Raw genomic sequence first — 16,359 nt, 5'->3', positions numbered from 1 at the left:
CAAACCTCAAAGCCATGGCTTGTTGCTCATAATATCAATCACTGGATTGTCTGGTCTAGACTTGTTTATTAACAGGCAGCCATATCGCTGGAATATTGCTCTGCTGTTTTAAACAACAAACAAATAGATCTAGTAATAGATTTTAGTATTCATGTAAGCCCTTCTCAGTTTAACAATTGTCTGTGCTTACCAAGCTTGCTGAGGAACTCTCTTTGTTGTATAACAGTTCTCCTAAGGTCTGAGATGACTTTCTTGAGGTGCACCAGTTCATCCGCAGTTGTCATGGACGACCCCACAGGAAGATCAGACTCTCTGAGAGCCAGCAATTCCTGCTCCAGGGCATGATTTCTGGATCTCAGGTCGTCAAACTCTTGTTTTGCTTTCTTGACTGTGTTCTGGAGTTCTGTCTTAGCATCTTGCAGCTCTGCCTTAGCACTCTGTAAGTCTGTCTGAGCAAGGTTTTCACTGACCTGCAATCGGTCACCCTCCTTCCTCAAAGTATCACATTCTGCTTCAAGAGTTTTATATTTTAATTGCAGATCTTCCAAACTCCTGTTCTGTTTTTCTAAACTACTCTGAATCACTGAACTGTGCATATGGTCCTGAATATCAGATGCATGTCTTCTGTACGAATCACGCTCCTCACGAAGTTGCATGTTGTCTTCTTTCAACTCGGTAACAATTTCATTCACACGTTTCAAATCCATGTCCTTCCTTTCTAACTCAGAAACAGCATCCTTATATTTTCTTTGCATAGCATTGCAACTTTCTTCAAATGAGCCTTTTATTGAAATTAACTGTTGTATTCGAGCCTCGTTGTTCACTTTTTCTCGTTCTAGATACTTGACATACCCCAAGCGTGCTCTGACATTGTCATCCGTAACAACATGTTCGCCGGTGGCAGCAGCTCCCTGGGCACTGATGGACATTTCGTCCGGCGATTCCCCGTATGTCGACATGTTTGCTTCAGCCAATCTTAACTTACCTACATCACGCAATGCTCGGGTTAACTGGTCATTTTTCTGCCTTTTTTCATTGAAACGTTTCTTGAGATCGGAGTAAGCTTGTTGCAGAGCCTGGACAGCCGGGTCTGGTCTGCTGCCTGGAGACCGGGATATCACAAAGTCGAAAGGCTGTTGGAGCAGACGATTGCCAGGATCAGAGACACTACCGTCTAGTGTGTCATGACCGGACAAAATATAGATATCATCATCTGTGTTCTCCATCCTTCACCTTGGTCTGCAGAACACAACAGTTACTATAAAGAATTTGAAAATATTCATTGTTTAACTTTACTCAATTAACATGTAAAATGTGGTGTTGTTTATCTGTGTTTCAAATTACAAAATGCCCCTAAAAGATAATATCAATTTATCAAGACATGTGTTTTTTATATGTTAGTATGAGTAAACGATACATAAATCACGAAGAACAAATTAGTATATGTCACTGATATTACTGGAACAAAAAGCACAAATACTGTTTTTGTGTTATAAAATCTATGACGCAATTTCAAAATATCTATGTTGTTTACCAGCTTTGGAATAAAAATATTACAATTACTCACCTGAACTTAATTTATAAACATTATCTGAAGACAATATATGCAAACATCTTAAAATTTACGTCTAGTTTTTCATTAATCATACAATAAAACATTTGACTCTCAAAAAATATTTTTGACTCCCAAAAATTCATAGGCTGAGTCAAGGTGACTCTCAGATATTGGAGTCTAGGGGGAACCCTGCACTAATTAGGTTGCTTTAGCGTAGCAGAGTTCCAGGTAAGCTGCATACATGTATTTGCTTACAAGATGCAAACTAACTCACCCATGTCATTTGCAGGTGCCTGAGCACAAGTATGAATGATGAAATTGAATGAACCAATAGTCTAAGAACACTGTGTGTAATTACCCAATGTAGCTGTTTCTGCTTCAGTACACGTATGTCTTTACAAATATTTTCTGACTGACTGAATGAAGGCATCACGCATACATAAATGCTATTGCAGTAAATATTGCACATCTTGCAACATCTAGCTTATCTTAACTTAAACATGTACTACAGTTACGAGGTTATGCGACATGTGACTCACTTGAAGCAGCACACAAACACAATCTACTTAGAAGTTACCTGAAACAGCATAGCAGTATTATTTATTTATTTTAAAAGTGTACTCAACGGTTTACAAAACACCCATCGACTGGACCCAAGAGAATAAAAATATATTGAATAATGAATACCCCCCCAAAATATCACTACCCAATGTGAATAATAACATGAGAGTAAATACTCTATAAGCAAGCTAGAGCCCTGGTAAGCATTAAAAAAAAATAATTACCAACAAATGATACTTTAGGATTTCTATTTTTATCAATACACAACATACCTTAATACATCGTTGTTTCAAATAACTGAAACAACAAAATATGTTTTAACTTCAATTACTTTTTTAAAATAAAAGTGTATAGTTCTTTTGATATGGAACATATAACAACTTTGTTAACAGTTGTCAATGAATATGTTCATTAATATCTTTGGTATCTTTAATGAGCAGATATACCAGAGTCTCAAACCATCAAAACCCTAACTAAATTGTATTCTAACCAAACAACAAGTACTAATATTACACTTGACAATGATCAGTATGGCATGTACCAAATTTATAGAATAATCATCTATAGATAATTAACTACACCAGCTCACACATCAGAATTTAGTTATAGAACTTAATAGCTGTCTAGGTATATTATTAAATCAATCTTACCAGGCGGAATAAAAACCATGTAATGTTACAAATTGTTTCCATAATCATTTGAACAATACTTTAGAAATTGAATTTTACAAACCTTTCATAGATTCGACAATGAATTACGCTTATAGAAGATTAGAATGGTGACACACTTGTTCCTTATACACATAAACAAACAAGTATTGAATCATGTATATCAGCTGATCTTTGGTTAATGTGAACAGTTTGTAACCAGACCAGGAAGTAAAATGTACATATCTGAGTCTAAAGGAGGGCTACTATATGTATAATATATCAAAGACGTATATAAATATATACGTCTTTGAATATATCAAATACCTTCAGTGTCTCTGGTCAGAAACTGAGAGTGACGGACAGCTGGGAAACCTACATTGACACTTCAGTCTCCACACTATAACGTCCATATTTCATTTTACGTAATGTGGCAAAGCCCACCTTTTGTAGGAGCGTAAGCTACACAATTTCCACATGCAAATGACTAAACTGTGGGTGTTTTCAGATAAGTACTGACCTACATAGCTCGGATTGTATTCAAGGGTGACTAAGGTTAAAAATAGGCCACCTCTTGTAGTATACGCTTTACAACTTATCTCGTATAATAAATCACAACGCAATATGAACTACCTATTTCCAGTTTAAATAAGCGCACAGACACAGTTAAAATATACGCGCAAATGTGACTTATTTTCAAGGATCCGAACATAACTCTAAGGCAAATAAGCACTCAAATATTAATTACGATGTTGACACACATGAGGAGTTTTGCGGAAGTTCTCCTACCATTAGGTGAGCGTGAGACATAATAACTTGAAATGGGCTCATTGTAGACTGCTTCAGAATATTACACCTTAACATTATTATCAAACACATCCCAAAATTTTGATACATGTGCTTTCGATTTGAGTCTGTTCCTATGTATTTACATTTGTTTTCACATTTACGTAAGCAAATTCAATTCGAAAGCAAAAGCCCGACACACTGTTTGTGGTGGTCTGAATACTCGAAGTCGGAAACAGGTGTTCTACATTATGTTCGGTCATAAAAACAAAGAATATTGTGTTTAAAGCTTGTCATAAGAACATTAACATGTATGATATTGCTATTATAACCTACCCATTTCGGTTATCCACTCTTGATTGTTACATCTTTGTCAGTCTTTGCTCTCACACTCGACGGGAAACTATGGCGATACGTGATGACGTAGAGTTAGGGGATTCCCCCTTTCACTCGGGCAATATCGGCCAACTTCGGGACAAGCCGTATGAGGCCGAATACTCCACGAATGAATCACTTTTCGAACGCTCCCGAATCTGACGTCCAGTTGTTGTGACTATAAAAGTCTTTACCTTATGCATACATTTTTCAAGGTGTTAACCGAAAAATTCAACTATTGTTTCTTGTTTGAAAGGCTCTCGCACTTTTTAATACGACATAATTACGTTCCAAAATACACACCCACAATTAACATATTGAAAAACGATCGGAAGATGCCTGTGTTTAGATGTGAAACTGAAAGAACGCATTTTAACTTAAAATCGCTGAAATTAACAATATGTTGCTTAACACCTATATGTCGCGGCCAAACAAGTTCTGAGTCCCATCCTTGGATTCGCACCACGGACCTTCTGCTCTGAGGTTGGACGCCTTTTCTACCTGACCTGGCTTACAATATACGAATGTTTTATATGGGGGACTTCATGCCTTGAGACACACATATCATCAATATTAATTGTTGGACATAAAAATAATTAAGGACATACTTGGGTTTCCGTTGTGCAGTTCGACCCTACATTTCACTGGTAACTCCTACATTGTAGTCGTAAAAAATAACTCATCGAAAAATATATATGTTTTATAGCCACCTACCGAACCATATCTCTTAAGGGCATGGTACGTAAGTTTTTGTTTCCATAATAGTCACCTCACCACTAAAGATAGTAATACATCTATACATTGTACCGTGTTTGTTCCCGTGTTTTCTTCGGGTGAGTGAGTAAGGTTTTACGCCGCTTTGAGCAATATTCAGTGCCGTAGCCAGCGGGGGGCAGGGAAAGCAGTTGCCCCCCTCCCCCCCCCCTCTAGATTTTTTTTTTTTTTATAGAAAACAGTTTTATTTGAATCATGAAAATACAAGTTGGAGACAAGTGATACTTGTACAAATAATTGACCCCCCTGTCAAAAAAAAGTTAACTACCGCCTTGATATTCCAGAAATATCACGGCGGGGCACACCAGAAATGGGCTTCACACATTGTACCCATGTCGGTTCTTCAGGTGAACTATTGACTTGCCTTTGCAAGTGTTTGACGGTGCCAACGGTGGGGCAGGATACGCTCCCCTTTTTGCGAACATCTGGTATCATCACTATTTGGTAGTGATTCATAAACACATGCTTATGATACTGTCGGAATCGTACAATGGACTGTGGCATTTCTTGTGACAATGGAAATGGTTTTATTTGTAGAAACATATGGACATGCACGACAAAAACAGAGCCGATGGACGAATAAAACACACGTTTGCTATTTCTTCGATAAATATGTTCGTTTTTTATTTAATCTGTCTTTTAAATATGTCGATAACACGAGTTATCACAAGCAAATGCATGACTTTCACGGGAGATATCGCTTACGTGGCTACAATGGATTTTAACGTCATAACGGCCATTGTGACGTCATGTTAATCAACTGACATCACTCATTCCTCTCCCACTGAGCAGGTTTGATGGACCTTTTAGAAACTTGGCAGACAATGGTTATTACTGTGTACAAATTGAAAAAGTTGGGAAAATCAGTATGGAAATAAATAGAATCTCAACCTCGTGTCTTTTGATATCAAATATATCAACACTCGTCGATAAAAGTTTAAAACCTGTCGGCAAGCCTCGGAGTTTTAAACTTTTATATCGACTTGTGTTAATATATTTTTATGAAAAAACACTCGGGGGAGATTCTCTATGTGTTATCATCACGTGATTACCTTTGAAAAACTGACCTTGTCATTATGAGATATCATTGTGAATAATTGTATATTGTACATTTTTTTAGTTGTTATAATGGGGTTTCCACATGAAACTGAAGTCAATATGATGCCAGAGCATATATTCGTTATTAGGGTTGTATTCTAAATGGCCACACGATATCATGACTAAAACATATGTTGTTGTACATGCTACAAACTTGGGATGGAATGCGACATTACCCAAGAATTTATGAGTTACCAAATTAATTAGTAATGATCTAAGCTACACATGATGGTGCGACTCACGTCCTATCAAGTTTGAATGAGGTCGTTGTAACAAGTTACTCATTTACTAAGTCAAGGTTATGACATTGGTCAGCCTAACAAGACAGGAAGACCCCAGCTACACGGAGACAATATGTCATCACACAAGATGGCCGCCAGAGTGCGGAGCCGAGTCTTTCTTTCAGTTATGGCAAAGTTCATTTCCTGTGTATTGGCGAATCAGTTGACCTTTGCAGCACCCACCATGTTACCCAACGGCCAACAGAGAGAGATTAACAAATGAAACACGCGAACGGAAAAAACAACGTTTTATGCACCGAACTTAAATTTTCTTTACACGTGTAAGCGAATGTGAGACTTAATGTCCAGAATTAAAGAAAAATTTCACCAAAACTTTAAACAAATCCCAATACACAAAAAACGTACAATAATAATAATAATAATAATAATAATAATAATAATAGCTTGATATTAAGTTGACGAAAGTTCTTACGTTACAAAATATGAGACATTCTGAAACTTGATATCTGATCATTAATAATTTTCTATTCGCAAATATTTTACAAGCTAATAATAATCAACTTAAATAACAAAAATACTTTAACAAAATAATGTAACAGTAAATATTCATTTATCCAGAATATTGCTTTCTTGATGATAATGTAAGTCAGTTTATTATAAGTCAAAGTAGGGAGTCAGGGAAAAAGAACTAACAGCACATTTATCTGGGTATATATTTTTATGGTGGACATAACCCTAATCATCAATATTTGAACACTCCAGCATGTTTGTCGTCTGATCCCCAACGTGTAGGCCTGCCAACATGTCACCACCTCAGACCACGCCATAATGGACACTTTCACCAGAGACCATATACATAGATCTCTGCTTTCACCCACTCATTTCCATCTCGGAACTTAGTTTTTTACATTTTACCATATATTGCTAACTCCCTAGAATAATTTACCATTTCTATTTTTTATGTTTCCATGTTTACCATAAATGTTTTCATAACCGTTCAATATTACTTCAGTTTTCACGGTTCACCATGGATAACATCCGCATTCCCCTGATACTCCGCGTGCCAAGTCTCCATCACCGTCCATGATGTATCATGTTACATTGTGTCACTGTTGACGATAATTAGTGTTGGGTTCCCCTACATAAGTATAGTACTATGCAGAGTTAACAATATCCTAATTGGCGATCTAAGTGGATAACTGCCTCTTTGTGGTACCATACTTACATAGCGTCGTAATACAGCAAGGCGTTTTGCGCAGCTGAAAAATCACTCGACTTCGAATTGATTGGTCAGAAGCGCTGAACGTCCAACACGTCCTTTAAGGTATTGCGCAACATTCTCATCAGGCTTGCATGGGGGATAAACGTAGTTGGACTTGATAAGCATGTTTGCTTAATTAGCATGGGACTGATTTATATTGTTTTTGGTGGTAGTTTCAGATTTATCGACTAAAACGGTATCACAAAAGGGCATACAAAGAAGCTGAAGTAAAGAACTGATTCATGGATTTCTATTCTTATTTATTACCTGTACTGAGATGAACTGTAACTGAAGTATATGTACTGAGATGAACTGTAACTGAAGTCTATGTACTGAGATGAACTGTAACTGAAGTATATGTACTGAGATGAACTGTAACTGAAGTATATGTACTGAGATGAACTGTAACTGAAGTATATGTATTGAGATGAACTGTAACTGAAGTATATGTACTGAGATGAACTATAACTGGAGTATATGTACTGAGATGAACTGTAACTAAAGTATGTGTACTGAGATGAACTGGAACTGAAGTATATGAACTGAGATGAACTGTAACTGGAGTATATGCACTGAGATGAACTGTAACTGAAGTATGTGTACTGAGATGAACTGTAACTGAAGTATATGAACTGAGATGAACTGTAACTGAAGTATATGTACTGAAATGAACTGTAACTGAAGTCTATGTACTGAGATGAACTATAACTGAAGTATATGTACTGAGATGGACTGTAACTGAAGCATATGTACTGAGATGAACTATAACTGAAGTATATGTACTGAGATGAACTGTAACTGAAGTATATGAACTGAGATGAAATGTAACTGAAGTATATGTACTGAGATGAACTGTAACTGAAGTATATGTACTGAGATGAACTATAACTGAAGTATATGTACTGAGATGAACTATAACTGAAGTATATGAACTAAAACTGAAGCATCTGTACTGAGATGAACTGTAACTGAAGTATATGTACTGAGATGAACTATAACTGAAGTATATGTACTGAGATGAACTGTAACTGAAGTATATGTACTGAGATGAACTGTAACTGAAGTATATGTACTGAGATGAACTATAACTGAAGTATATGTACTGAGATGAACTATAACTGAAGTATAGGAACTCAGATGAACTGTAACTGAAGTATATGTACTGAGATGAACTGTAACTGAAGTATGTGTACTGAGATGAACTGTAACTGAAGTATATGAACTGAGATGAACTGTAACTGAAGTATATGTACTGAAATGAACTGTAACTGAAGTCCAGTACTGAGATGAACTGTAACTGAAGTATATGTACTGAGATGAACTGTAACTGAAGTATGTGAACTGAGATGGACTATAACTGAAGTATATGTACTGAGATGAACTATAACTGAAGTATATGTACTGAGATGAACTATAACTGAAGTATATGTACTGAGATGAACTGTAACTGAAGTATATGTACTGAGATGAACTGTAACTGAAGTATATGTACTGATATGAACTATAACTGAAGTCTATGTACTGAGATGAACTGTAACTGAAGTATATGTACTGAGATGAACTGTAACTGAAGTATATGTACTGGGATGAACTGTAACTGTAGTATATGTACTGGGATGAACTGTAACTGAAGTATATGTACTGAGATCGACTATACCTGATCGAAGTATATGTACTGAGATGAACTATAACTGAAGTATATGTACTGAGATGAACTGTAACTGAAGTATATGTACTAAGATGAACTGTAACTGAAGTATATGTACTGAGATGAACTGTAACTGAAGTATATTTACTGAGATGAACTGTAACTGAAGTATATGTACTGAGATGAACTATAACTGAAGTACATGTACTGAGATGAACTGAAACTGAAGTATATGTACTGAGATGAACTGTAACTGAAGTATATGTACTGAAATGAACTGTAACTGAAGTATATGTACTGAGATGAACTATAACTGAAGTATATGTACTGAGATGAACTGTAACTGAAGTATATGTACTGAGATGAACTATAACTGGAGTATATGTACTGAGATGAACTATAACTGAAGTATATGTACTGAGATGAACTGTAACTGAAGTATTCGACTGAGATGAACTGTAACTGAAGTAAGTGTACTGGGATGAACTGTAACTGAAGTATGTGTACTGAGATGAACTGTAACTGAAGTATTCGACTGAGATGAACTGTAACTGAAGTATTCGACTGAGATGAACTGTAACTGAAGTATATGTACTGAGATGAACTGTAACTGAAGTATGTGTACTGGGATGAACTGTAACTGAAGTATGTGTACTGAGATGGACTGTAACTGAAGTATATGTACTGAGATGAACTGTAACTGAAGTATGTGTACTGGGATGAACTGTAACTGAAGTATGTGTACTGAGATGAACTATAACTGAATCATATGTACTGAGATGAACTATAACTGGAGTATATGTACTGAGATGAACTGTAACTGAAGTATATGTACTGAGATGAACTGTAACTGAAGTATATGTACTGAGATGAACTGTAACTGAAGTATGTGTACTGGGATGAACTGTAACTGAAGTATGTGTACTGGGATGAACGTTTATCTAAATAGGATCAGCCAGCTTCCGAGCGCCTGCTTGATTTGACGTTCCCGCAATGTTTGCATTTAGTGTGTTTGCTCCACCCCGGGGATCCTGGTAACAGTGGAATGTATTGATTTCCTAGGCTCGAGCCGATTGGAAATCCAAACAAGTTTTACGCGTCGTCCCTACACCTGTGTTTCTGCTATACTAAATGTAGTTCATGACTTCCTGAATTACGGCGGTACGATGTCCCAGTTTCACACAGGACACCCATTACGTGACTGACAAACTGCCCAACATAACTCAGTTACATCTAGCCTGGCTCACAGGTATCGAACAGAAAACAACACACACACACACACACACACACACACACACACACACACACACACACACACACACACACACACACACACAAAACACACACACAAAACACACACACACACACAACACACACACACACACACACACACACACACACAACACACACAAAAAACACAACACACACACAAAACACAAAACAAACACACACACACAACCACACACACAACAACACACACAACACACACAACCCCCCCCCCCCCCCCCCCCCCACACACACACACACACACACACACTTTAAATCTACATCACGTCAAACGTCAAGCATCAGTAGTTGAGCCTATTTTGAAACTAAATTAACTAAATTGAAACTACCTAATATAATATTAAGATGTAAATTATAAGGAAAAATCACATACTTGCAAAATTTCTTGCAAACAATAATTTCAATGTATTAATCACTTACTTTTACCGTGCATGACTTATAGGACTAATTCGCCGATCATGTATACAATAAATAGGTGGCAAAAGGCCGTCCTCAAACTGGCATCCGGTTGCCTAGTTAGAAGCTTGCGCAATGCTCTCTTATGACATTCAGTGGGTAGCCCAGTTTTACACGAGCTTACATGCGACTGTCTTGGGAAATTATTTTGCTGTGTAAACATTAAATTCATAGATGAAGCATTATCAGGTCAATATCAGTCGATCGTTGATTAAACAATACATGTACATATGGAGACATTGCTTCACGGGATGGTCCAGTCAACATGAACAGATATGGCGAACTCGCTGAGTCACCCGTGCGTGTCGTGGCGCGTGCTGGGTTTCGTGAGATATTGCCGAATTGTGTTAGCAATGGGTCCTAAAATAGATTACAACACCGTCATGTAATTTGAAATTAAATAACACGTGGTGGGGTACACAGTATTGTCAGGAGAGGAAGGATAGGGGTGGGTGGTAGGGCGGGGTAAGTACATGTGTACTAGTGAGTCATATTTTCAGACTACTTTAGTGTGTATGTACTAACCCAGTCCCTCCTCCGACAGAATACGCATACAAATTCCCATAATCGCTCATTTCAGCATGATCTTGTGTGAGGTTATAAAAAAAACAGCTCATTGATGTGATGTATATATGGATATATCTTACATCTTTTTAAAAATAGACCGCCCCCTGGTCTAGTGGTAGAGCGTCCGCTCTTACAGCGGAAGGTCCGGGGTTCTATCCCCGGCCGAGTCATACCAAAAGACGTTAAAAGATTGTACTTGTTGTCACCCTGTCTCGCGCTCGGCATTAAGGGGCTATAACAAGGACTGGTCGGCTTGGAGTTAGTATGCTGTGTCTGAGTAGGGTATTCATGTTAAACTGCGGCATTAGTCTGGACTAGTACAAGCAGCCACACACACAGACACACGTGCATGCACGTCGCTATAAACCTCATTTCACCTCGCCTATTTAAAAAGTAAATTGAGAGGGACTTTAAAACCAACGAGCATACCATGGAGACTTGACGAAGTTACATTTCGAAGAAGCGTGCGCAATTTCATCCATGTAAAATTGATCAGGTGTACTAAGGTGTACTAAAAGTCGAATACTGCGCCGATGGCATTTCCTTTTTTGTGATTTAAACGTTTTTCATGAATGCACTTCACTGACATTTCTGCGTGTTTATATTAATTTCCTGTTTTTCATGCTGCGGTATTTCCCAAAATGCTGTGTGATCTCAAGTGCAGTTGAGTTCCGGAAATGAACGGCGAATTCATTCAGGGCAGTAGGTCCGATTTTGAAACAATGCCAGGCCACAACAATTGATTAACGTAATTATTTGATCTATAAAGGTTATGCAATAGATAAATGTGATGTGAATCATTTTAAAACTTTTTTTCATTTCAATAACATGGTTCAAGCAGGTACAACACAGAGAGAGAGAGAGAGAGAGAGAGAGAGAGAGAGAGAGAGAGAGAGAGAGAGAGAGAGAGAGATGGTATTCTAGAAGTGTACAGCTTTTCATACATATAAATTCTTGCCTATAAAGTCAACGTACTGTATCACTGGTTTTTAAACAAAGTGTGGAAGGAAGACCAGAAACTAAAAAAGTTTGCATAGTTACAATTTGTAAATGACATTACCTTTGTAGCATTGTAATAACTAATTATCTTATGCTGTACGTGTTGAAAATGTGGCATTAATCTGTTCCTACATTGTCTGTATATTACTTGTTTTGTTATTAAAAGTACAATATTCAAATGGTTGTTGTGTTTGCCTTGAAATCCAAACAAAACATTTTATCTGCTCAAATCAATGGTTCCTTCCACAACGTTTTTTGGTATCCAAATGAAAGTTTCTCCCAAATTTGTCCTACATGTTCACACTCATATAACATATGGATTATAGTTTCAGGTTGATTCGTACAGAAAGTACACAAAGGAGAGTCAACATATCCAATTTTACACAAATATTTGTTAGTTGTTAGAATGTAGTGAATGATCTTAAACTGAAACCATCCAATATCTTCACTTTGTGTGCATCTTTTTGCCATCAATATATGTTCTTGCCAATCCGTTTCACAAAATGTTTTATTTAGTATACTTTCCCATTTTCATGAAAATTTAACAACCTCCGGTGCTGATAAAGTCTTGTAAAATCCTATATTTTGGTTTAGCAGATATGATATATTGAATGGCATGAATTGAAAACATTGTATTCCTTTACCTTACAAAATTTTTTGGCTGCATTTACAACTCCATAATATTCTATATAATTTGTTTCGATTCCATACATATGCACAAACGTATCAAATGCATAAATTTACCTTTGTCATCCACTAAATCTCCAATGAAGGTTACACCTCTGCTTGACCAATGTTTATAAAAAAATTGGGCTATTTCCTATTTGTATTCTACTATTAAAACATATAGATTGTCTCATGATATCTTGACCAGTTTCAATTTTCTTTTTGGAAAATGTATGTTGCCCAAGCCCCCAAAACATCCTTCCAAAAGGATCACCTGCCAACCATAATCTCCCTCTATTTGGTATACAGCAAGAAACTAAATCAGTCTACAGTAAACTACGGTTATAACGAACTCAAGGGACAACTAATTTTAGTTCGCTATAACCGTAATTCGTTATAAGCATATAAACAGTATAACTACAGCTAATAGTCGGGACTAAAAAATTAGTTCGTTATATCCGTTAGTTCGTTATACGCGTGTTCGTTATAACCGTAGTTTACTGTATTTTGAGTGATTACCATATAATCTTCTGATCCATGTCTTCCTTTGTCCATTACATATGGATGATATTACAAATATAATCAGCACGAAGAAGTAAACTGCCAGGAAAAAGAAAGCATACACCCATGTCTGATGGTGGATAAACATACAACAAGCAGGAAATGGTTATTCTATCGTGATGTATTTGATACGGATATTAAAGGCGATACATAGACTATCACACCCTCGTGTCTTTTGCTATATTTGATATCAAAAGACACGAGGGTGAGATTTTATTTATCATCCAACAACAATCTTCCACCTTTGTCAGTTTGTAGACAGTAATAAGCAGTGTCTTAAGTGTAAAAAAGTACTGCTAACAGCCTTATTAGCAGAGCTATTAGTGATGCCATTTGATTATGACGTCATTGTAACAATGAAGTCACAATGGTCTGCAAAGCATTGTGATGCAATTTCATTGCAGCGATATCTACAAACTAGATATCGTTTGATCTCACCAAAGCGATATCTCGGGAGACAGTACACAGTAATGAGCGAAGCAGGTAGTTTCAAGTGTCCTCTTTCTTCTTTTGTCCGGATGATTATATCATTGGGTAATTGAAATATAAATGGGAAAATACAAACAACGTTATATTAAATAAATAAAAACGTGAAGCAAATAATTTGAAAACACAATGTATGATAACAGACAACAGGCAGAAAATAAACCAAGATGATTGTCCTTGTTTTCAAAAAGTCGACTCTCCCTTCATGTCGAGCAATATTCCAGCAGTTCCTGCCTTTAGTGTCTACTTTTGACAAATGTTGAGGTACAATCGAGCATGCTCTTTCTACGAAGATTTCAAAGGTCGCCATACAAAATAAGTTGTTTTATCAGGGTTACAACATTTAAGGTCCCAGTAAAGCTTCAAAACGTTTTGTGGTGAAGATTTGACGCATCGATGACAAACATGATTATGTCCGATGCAATTCCCTATTTTGTCTTGTACCGTATGTCCCCGTGTTTTTGTGTGTGTTTTTTTCAGGTGAACAATTGACTTGCCTTTGCATGTGTTTCTGACGGTTAAGATCGATGGGCAGGCTACATCCATCCTTTCGTAAACACCTGCTATCATCACTACTTGATAGTGATTCACAGACACATGTTCATTATGTCATAATCGTAAAATCGACTCTGCTTTGGACAGAGATTTCTAATCAATATGGAAAGGGTTTTCTTGCTTTTACTTTGTAGGTGCAGCTGGAGCGTAACAGTTGACGTAAGAACATCGCTATTGATAAAACCAGGTTTCGGGAACACACCACAACACGAGGAAAAACTATACAGTGAATGTTGAATGAAGTAATTATCAGTTTTCAGTCGTACGTAGGAAGGAAATGAATAGGACCTTTCTGAAACACTGTCAACATAAGACTGACGTCAGTGTTACGCGCACAGCTGTTTCCTCACGACGTGGGTAGTGAACTGAACTATTGAAGCGTGACGTGCAATGTGTTAATGACTGATGGCTAAAGTGCAGTGTCATGTTATCTACTGATGATTGAAGCGCAATTTAACTGATGCTTGAATTACATCTTTGCTTTGTGACGGCACTCCCTGTGCTGTTATTATCCGACTTGTTGCAGTATTTAAACGACTGGTTATATATGTATGCGTATGCCCTTATCCCGGCACTCGAGACCGCCCCCGTGGTCTAGTGGATAGAACGTCTGCCCTTAGAGCGGAAGGTCCGGGGTTCGAGACGTTAAAATATGGTACTTGTTGTTAACCTGCCTGGCGCTTGGCATTAAGGACCTTAAAGAAGAATTGGTCGTCAGTAATCTGTGTCTGAGTTTGGTGTTCATGTTAAACAGCGGCATGGTATCTCAGTGGGCTAGCACTATAAATCGGCATCGGTCCAGACTAGTTGAAACAGAACGGTAGAATTGGAAATCCAAGCAGGTTTTACTCGTCGTCCCCACACCTGTGTTTCTGCTATACTAAATGTAGTTCATGACTTCCTGAATTACGGCGGTACGATGTCCAAGTTTCACACAGGACACCCATTACATGACTGACAAACTGCCCAACATAACTCAGTTACATCTAGCCTGGCTCACAGGTATCGAACAGAAAACAACACACACACACACACACACACACACACACACACACACACACACACACACACACACACACACACACACACACACACACACAAATCACACAAATCACACACACACAAATCACACACACACACACACACACACTTTAAATCTAGTTTGGATGACACACCTTCGAATGTTACATCACGTCAAACGTCAAGCACCAGTAGTTGAGAGGTTTTTGAAAAGTTACTTTGGTAAGAAACTTGAGAATACAATTCCATTTCACACAAGATGTGATATTCAAATCATAACAATGATAACTAAATTGAAACTACCTAATATGATATTAAGATATAAATAATAAGGAATAAACACACAATTAAGTAACTTTTTTAACGTTATCATGCAAGGATTTAGATAACATGTTATCCTGTTGCAACGCTGCCTGTCCTCTGAATGGCATCGTAATTTTGTACTGAAAGTGATAAAGTTCATTTCAGTTCAGTCTTGCAAACTATATTGCTGCCTCTATGTAGCTGTAGCTTTATGATGAGACCGGCCTTGAGTGCTCTGGTTCTGACTGATCCTAAGGCTGTAGTGTGATTTTACGGCGCTTTAAGTATTATACCACGGCGGAGGCACCAAGAATGGACTTCATATATTCTACCTATGTAGGAAGTCCAACGCGTAAGAGCGTTAATTACTATGCCAGGTAAAAGTGTTTCTTTCAGCAGACGTCGTTCTAAATTAACATATCGTTTTTAGTTTCAACAAAATCAGTAAACGCGTTCGTGTCACTGGATTGTCTGGTCATCGCCAGATTGTTTGGTCGATTGTTTACAAGTCG

General features: G+C 37.3%; 1 protein-coding gene across 7 annotated transcripts in view; it reads right to left on the bottom strand.

Annotated features, from left to right (window-relative positions):
* The window catches only part of LOC124116760 (tax1-binding protein 1 homolog), a 36,688-nt gene that overhangs the window by 7,904 nt on the left and 12,425 nt on the right, over positions 1-16,359 (bottom strand). The window contains exons 1-3 of one of the 7 annotated variants that reach the window (XM_048382562.1): positions 3,886-4,217; positions 2,389-2,413; positions 191-1,239 (exon numbers count right to left, since the gene is read on the bottom strand). In XM_048382562.1, coding sequence (XP_048238519.1) covers positions 191-1,226 — 1,036 coding nt within the window. In that variant the 5' untranslated portion in view covers positions 1,227-1,239; positions 2,389-2,413; positions 3,886-4,217. The other 6 variants (XM_048382564.1, XM_048382563.1, XM_048382566.1 and 3 more) reach the window with 6 other exon arrangements.

The sequence above is a fragment of the Haliotis rufescens genome, unplaced genomic scaffold (genome assembly GCF_023055435.1).
Source record: "Haliotis rufescens isolate VD_foot unplaced genomic scaffold, xgHalRufe1.0.p SCAF_4, whole genome shotgun sequence".
Classification (NCBI taxonomy): domain Eukaryota; kingdom Metazoa; phylum Mollusca; class Gastropoda; order Lepetellida; family Haliotidae; genus Haliotis; species Haliotis rufescens.
The sequence above is the reverse complement of the archived record's forward strand: the minus strand, read 5'-3'. Positions and strand labels throughout refer to the sequence as shown.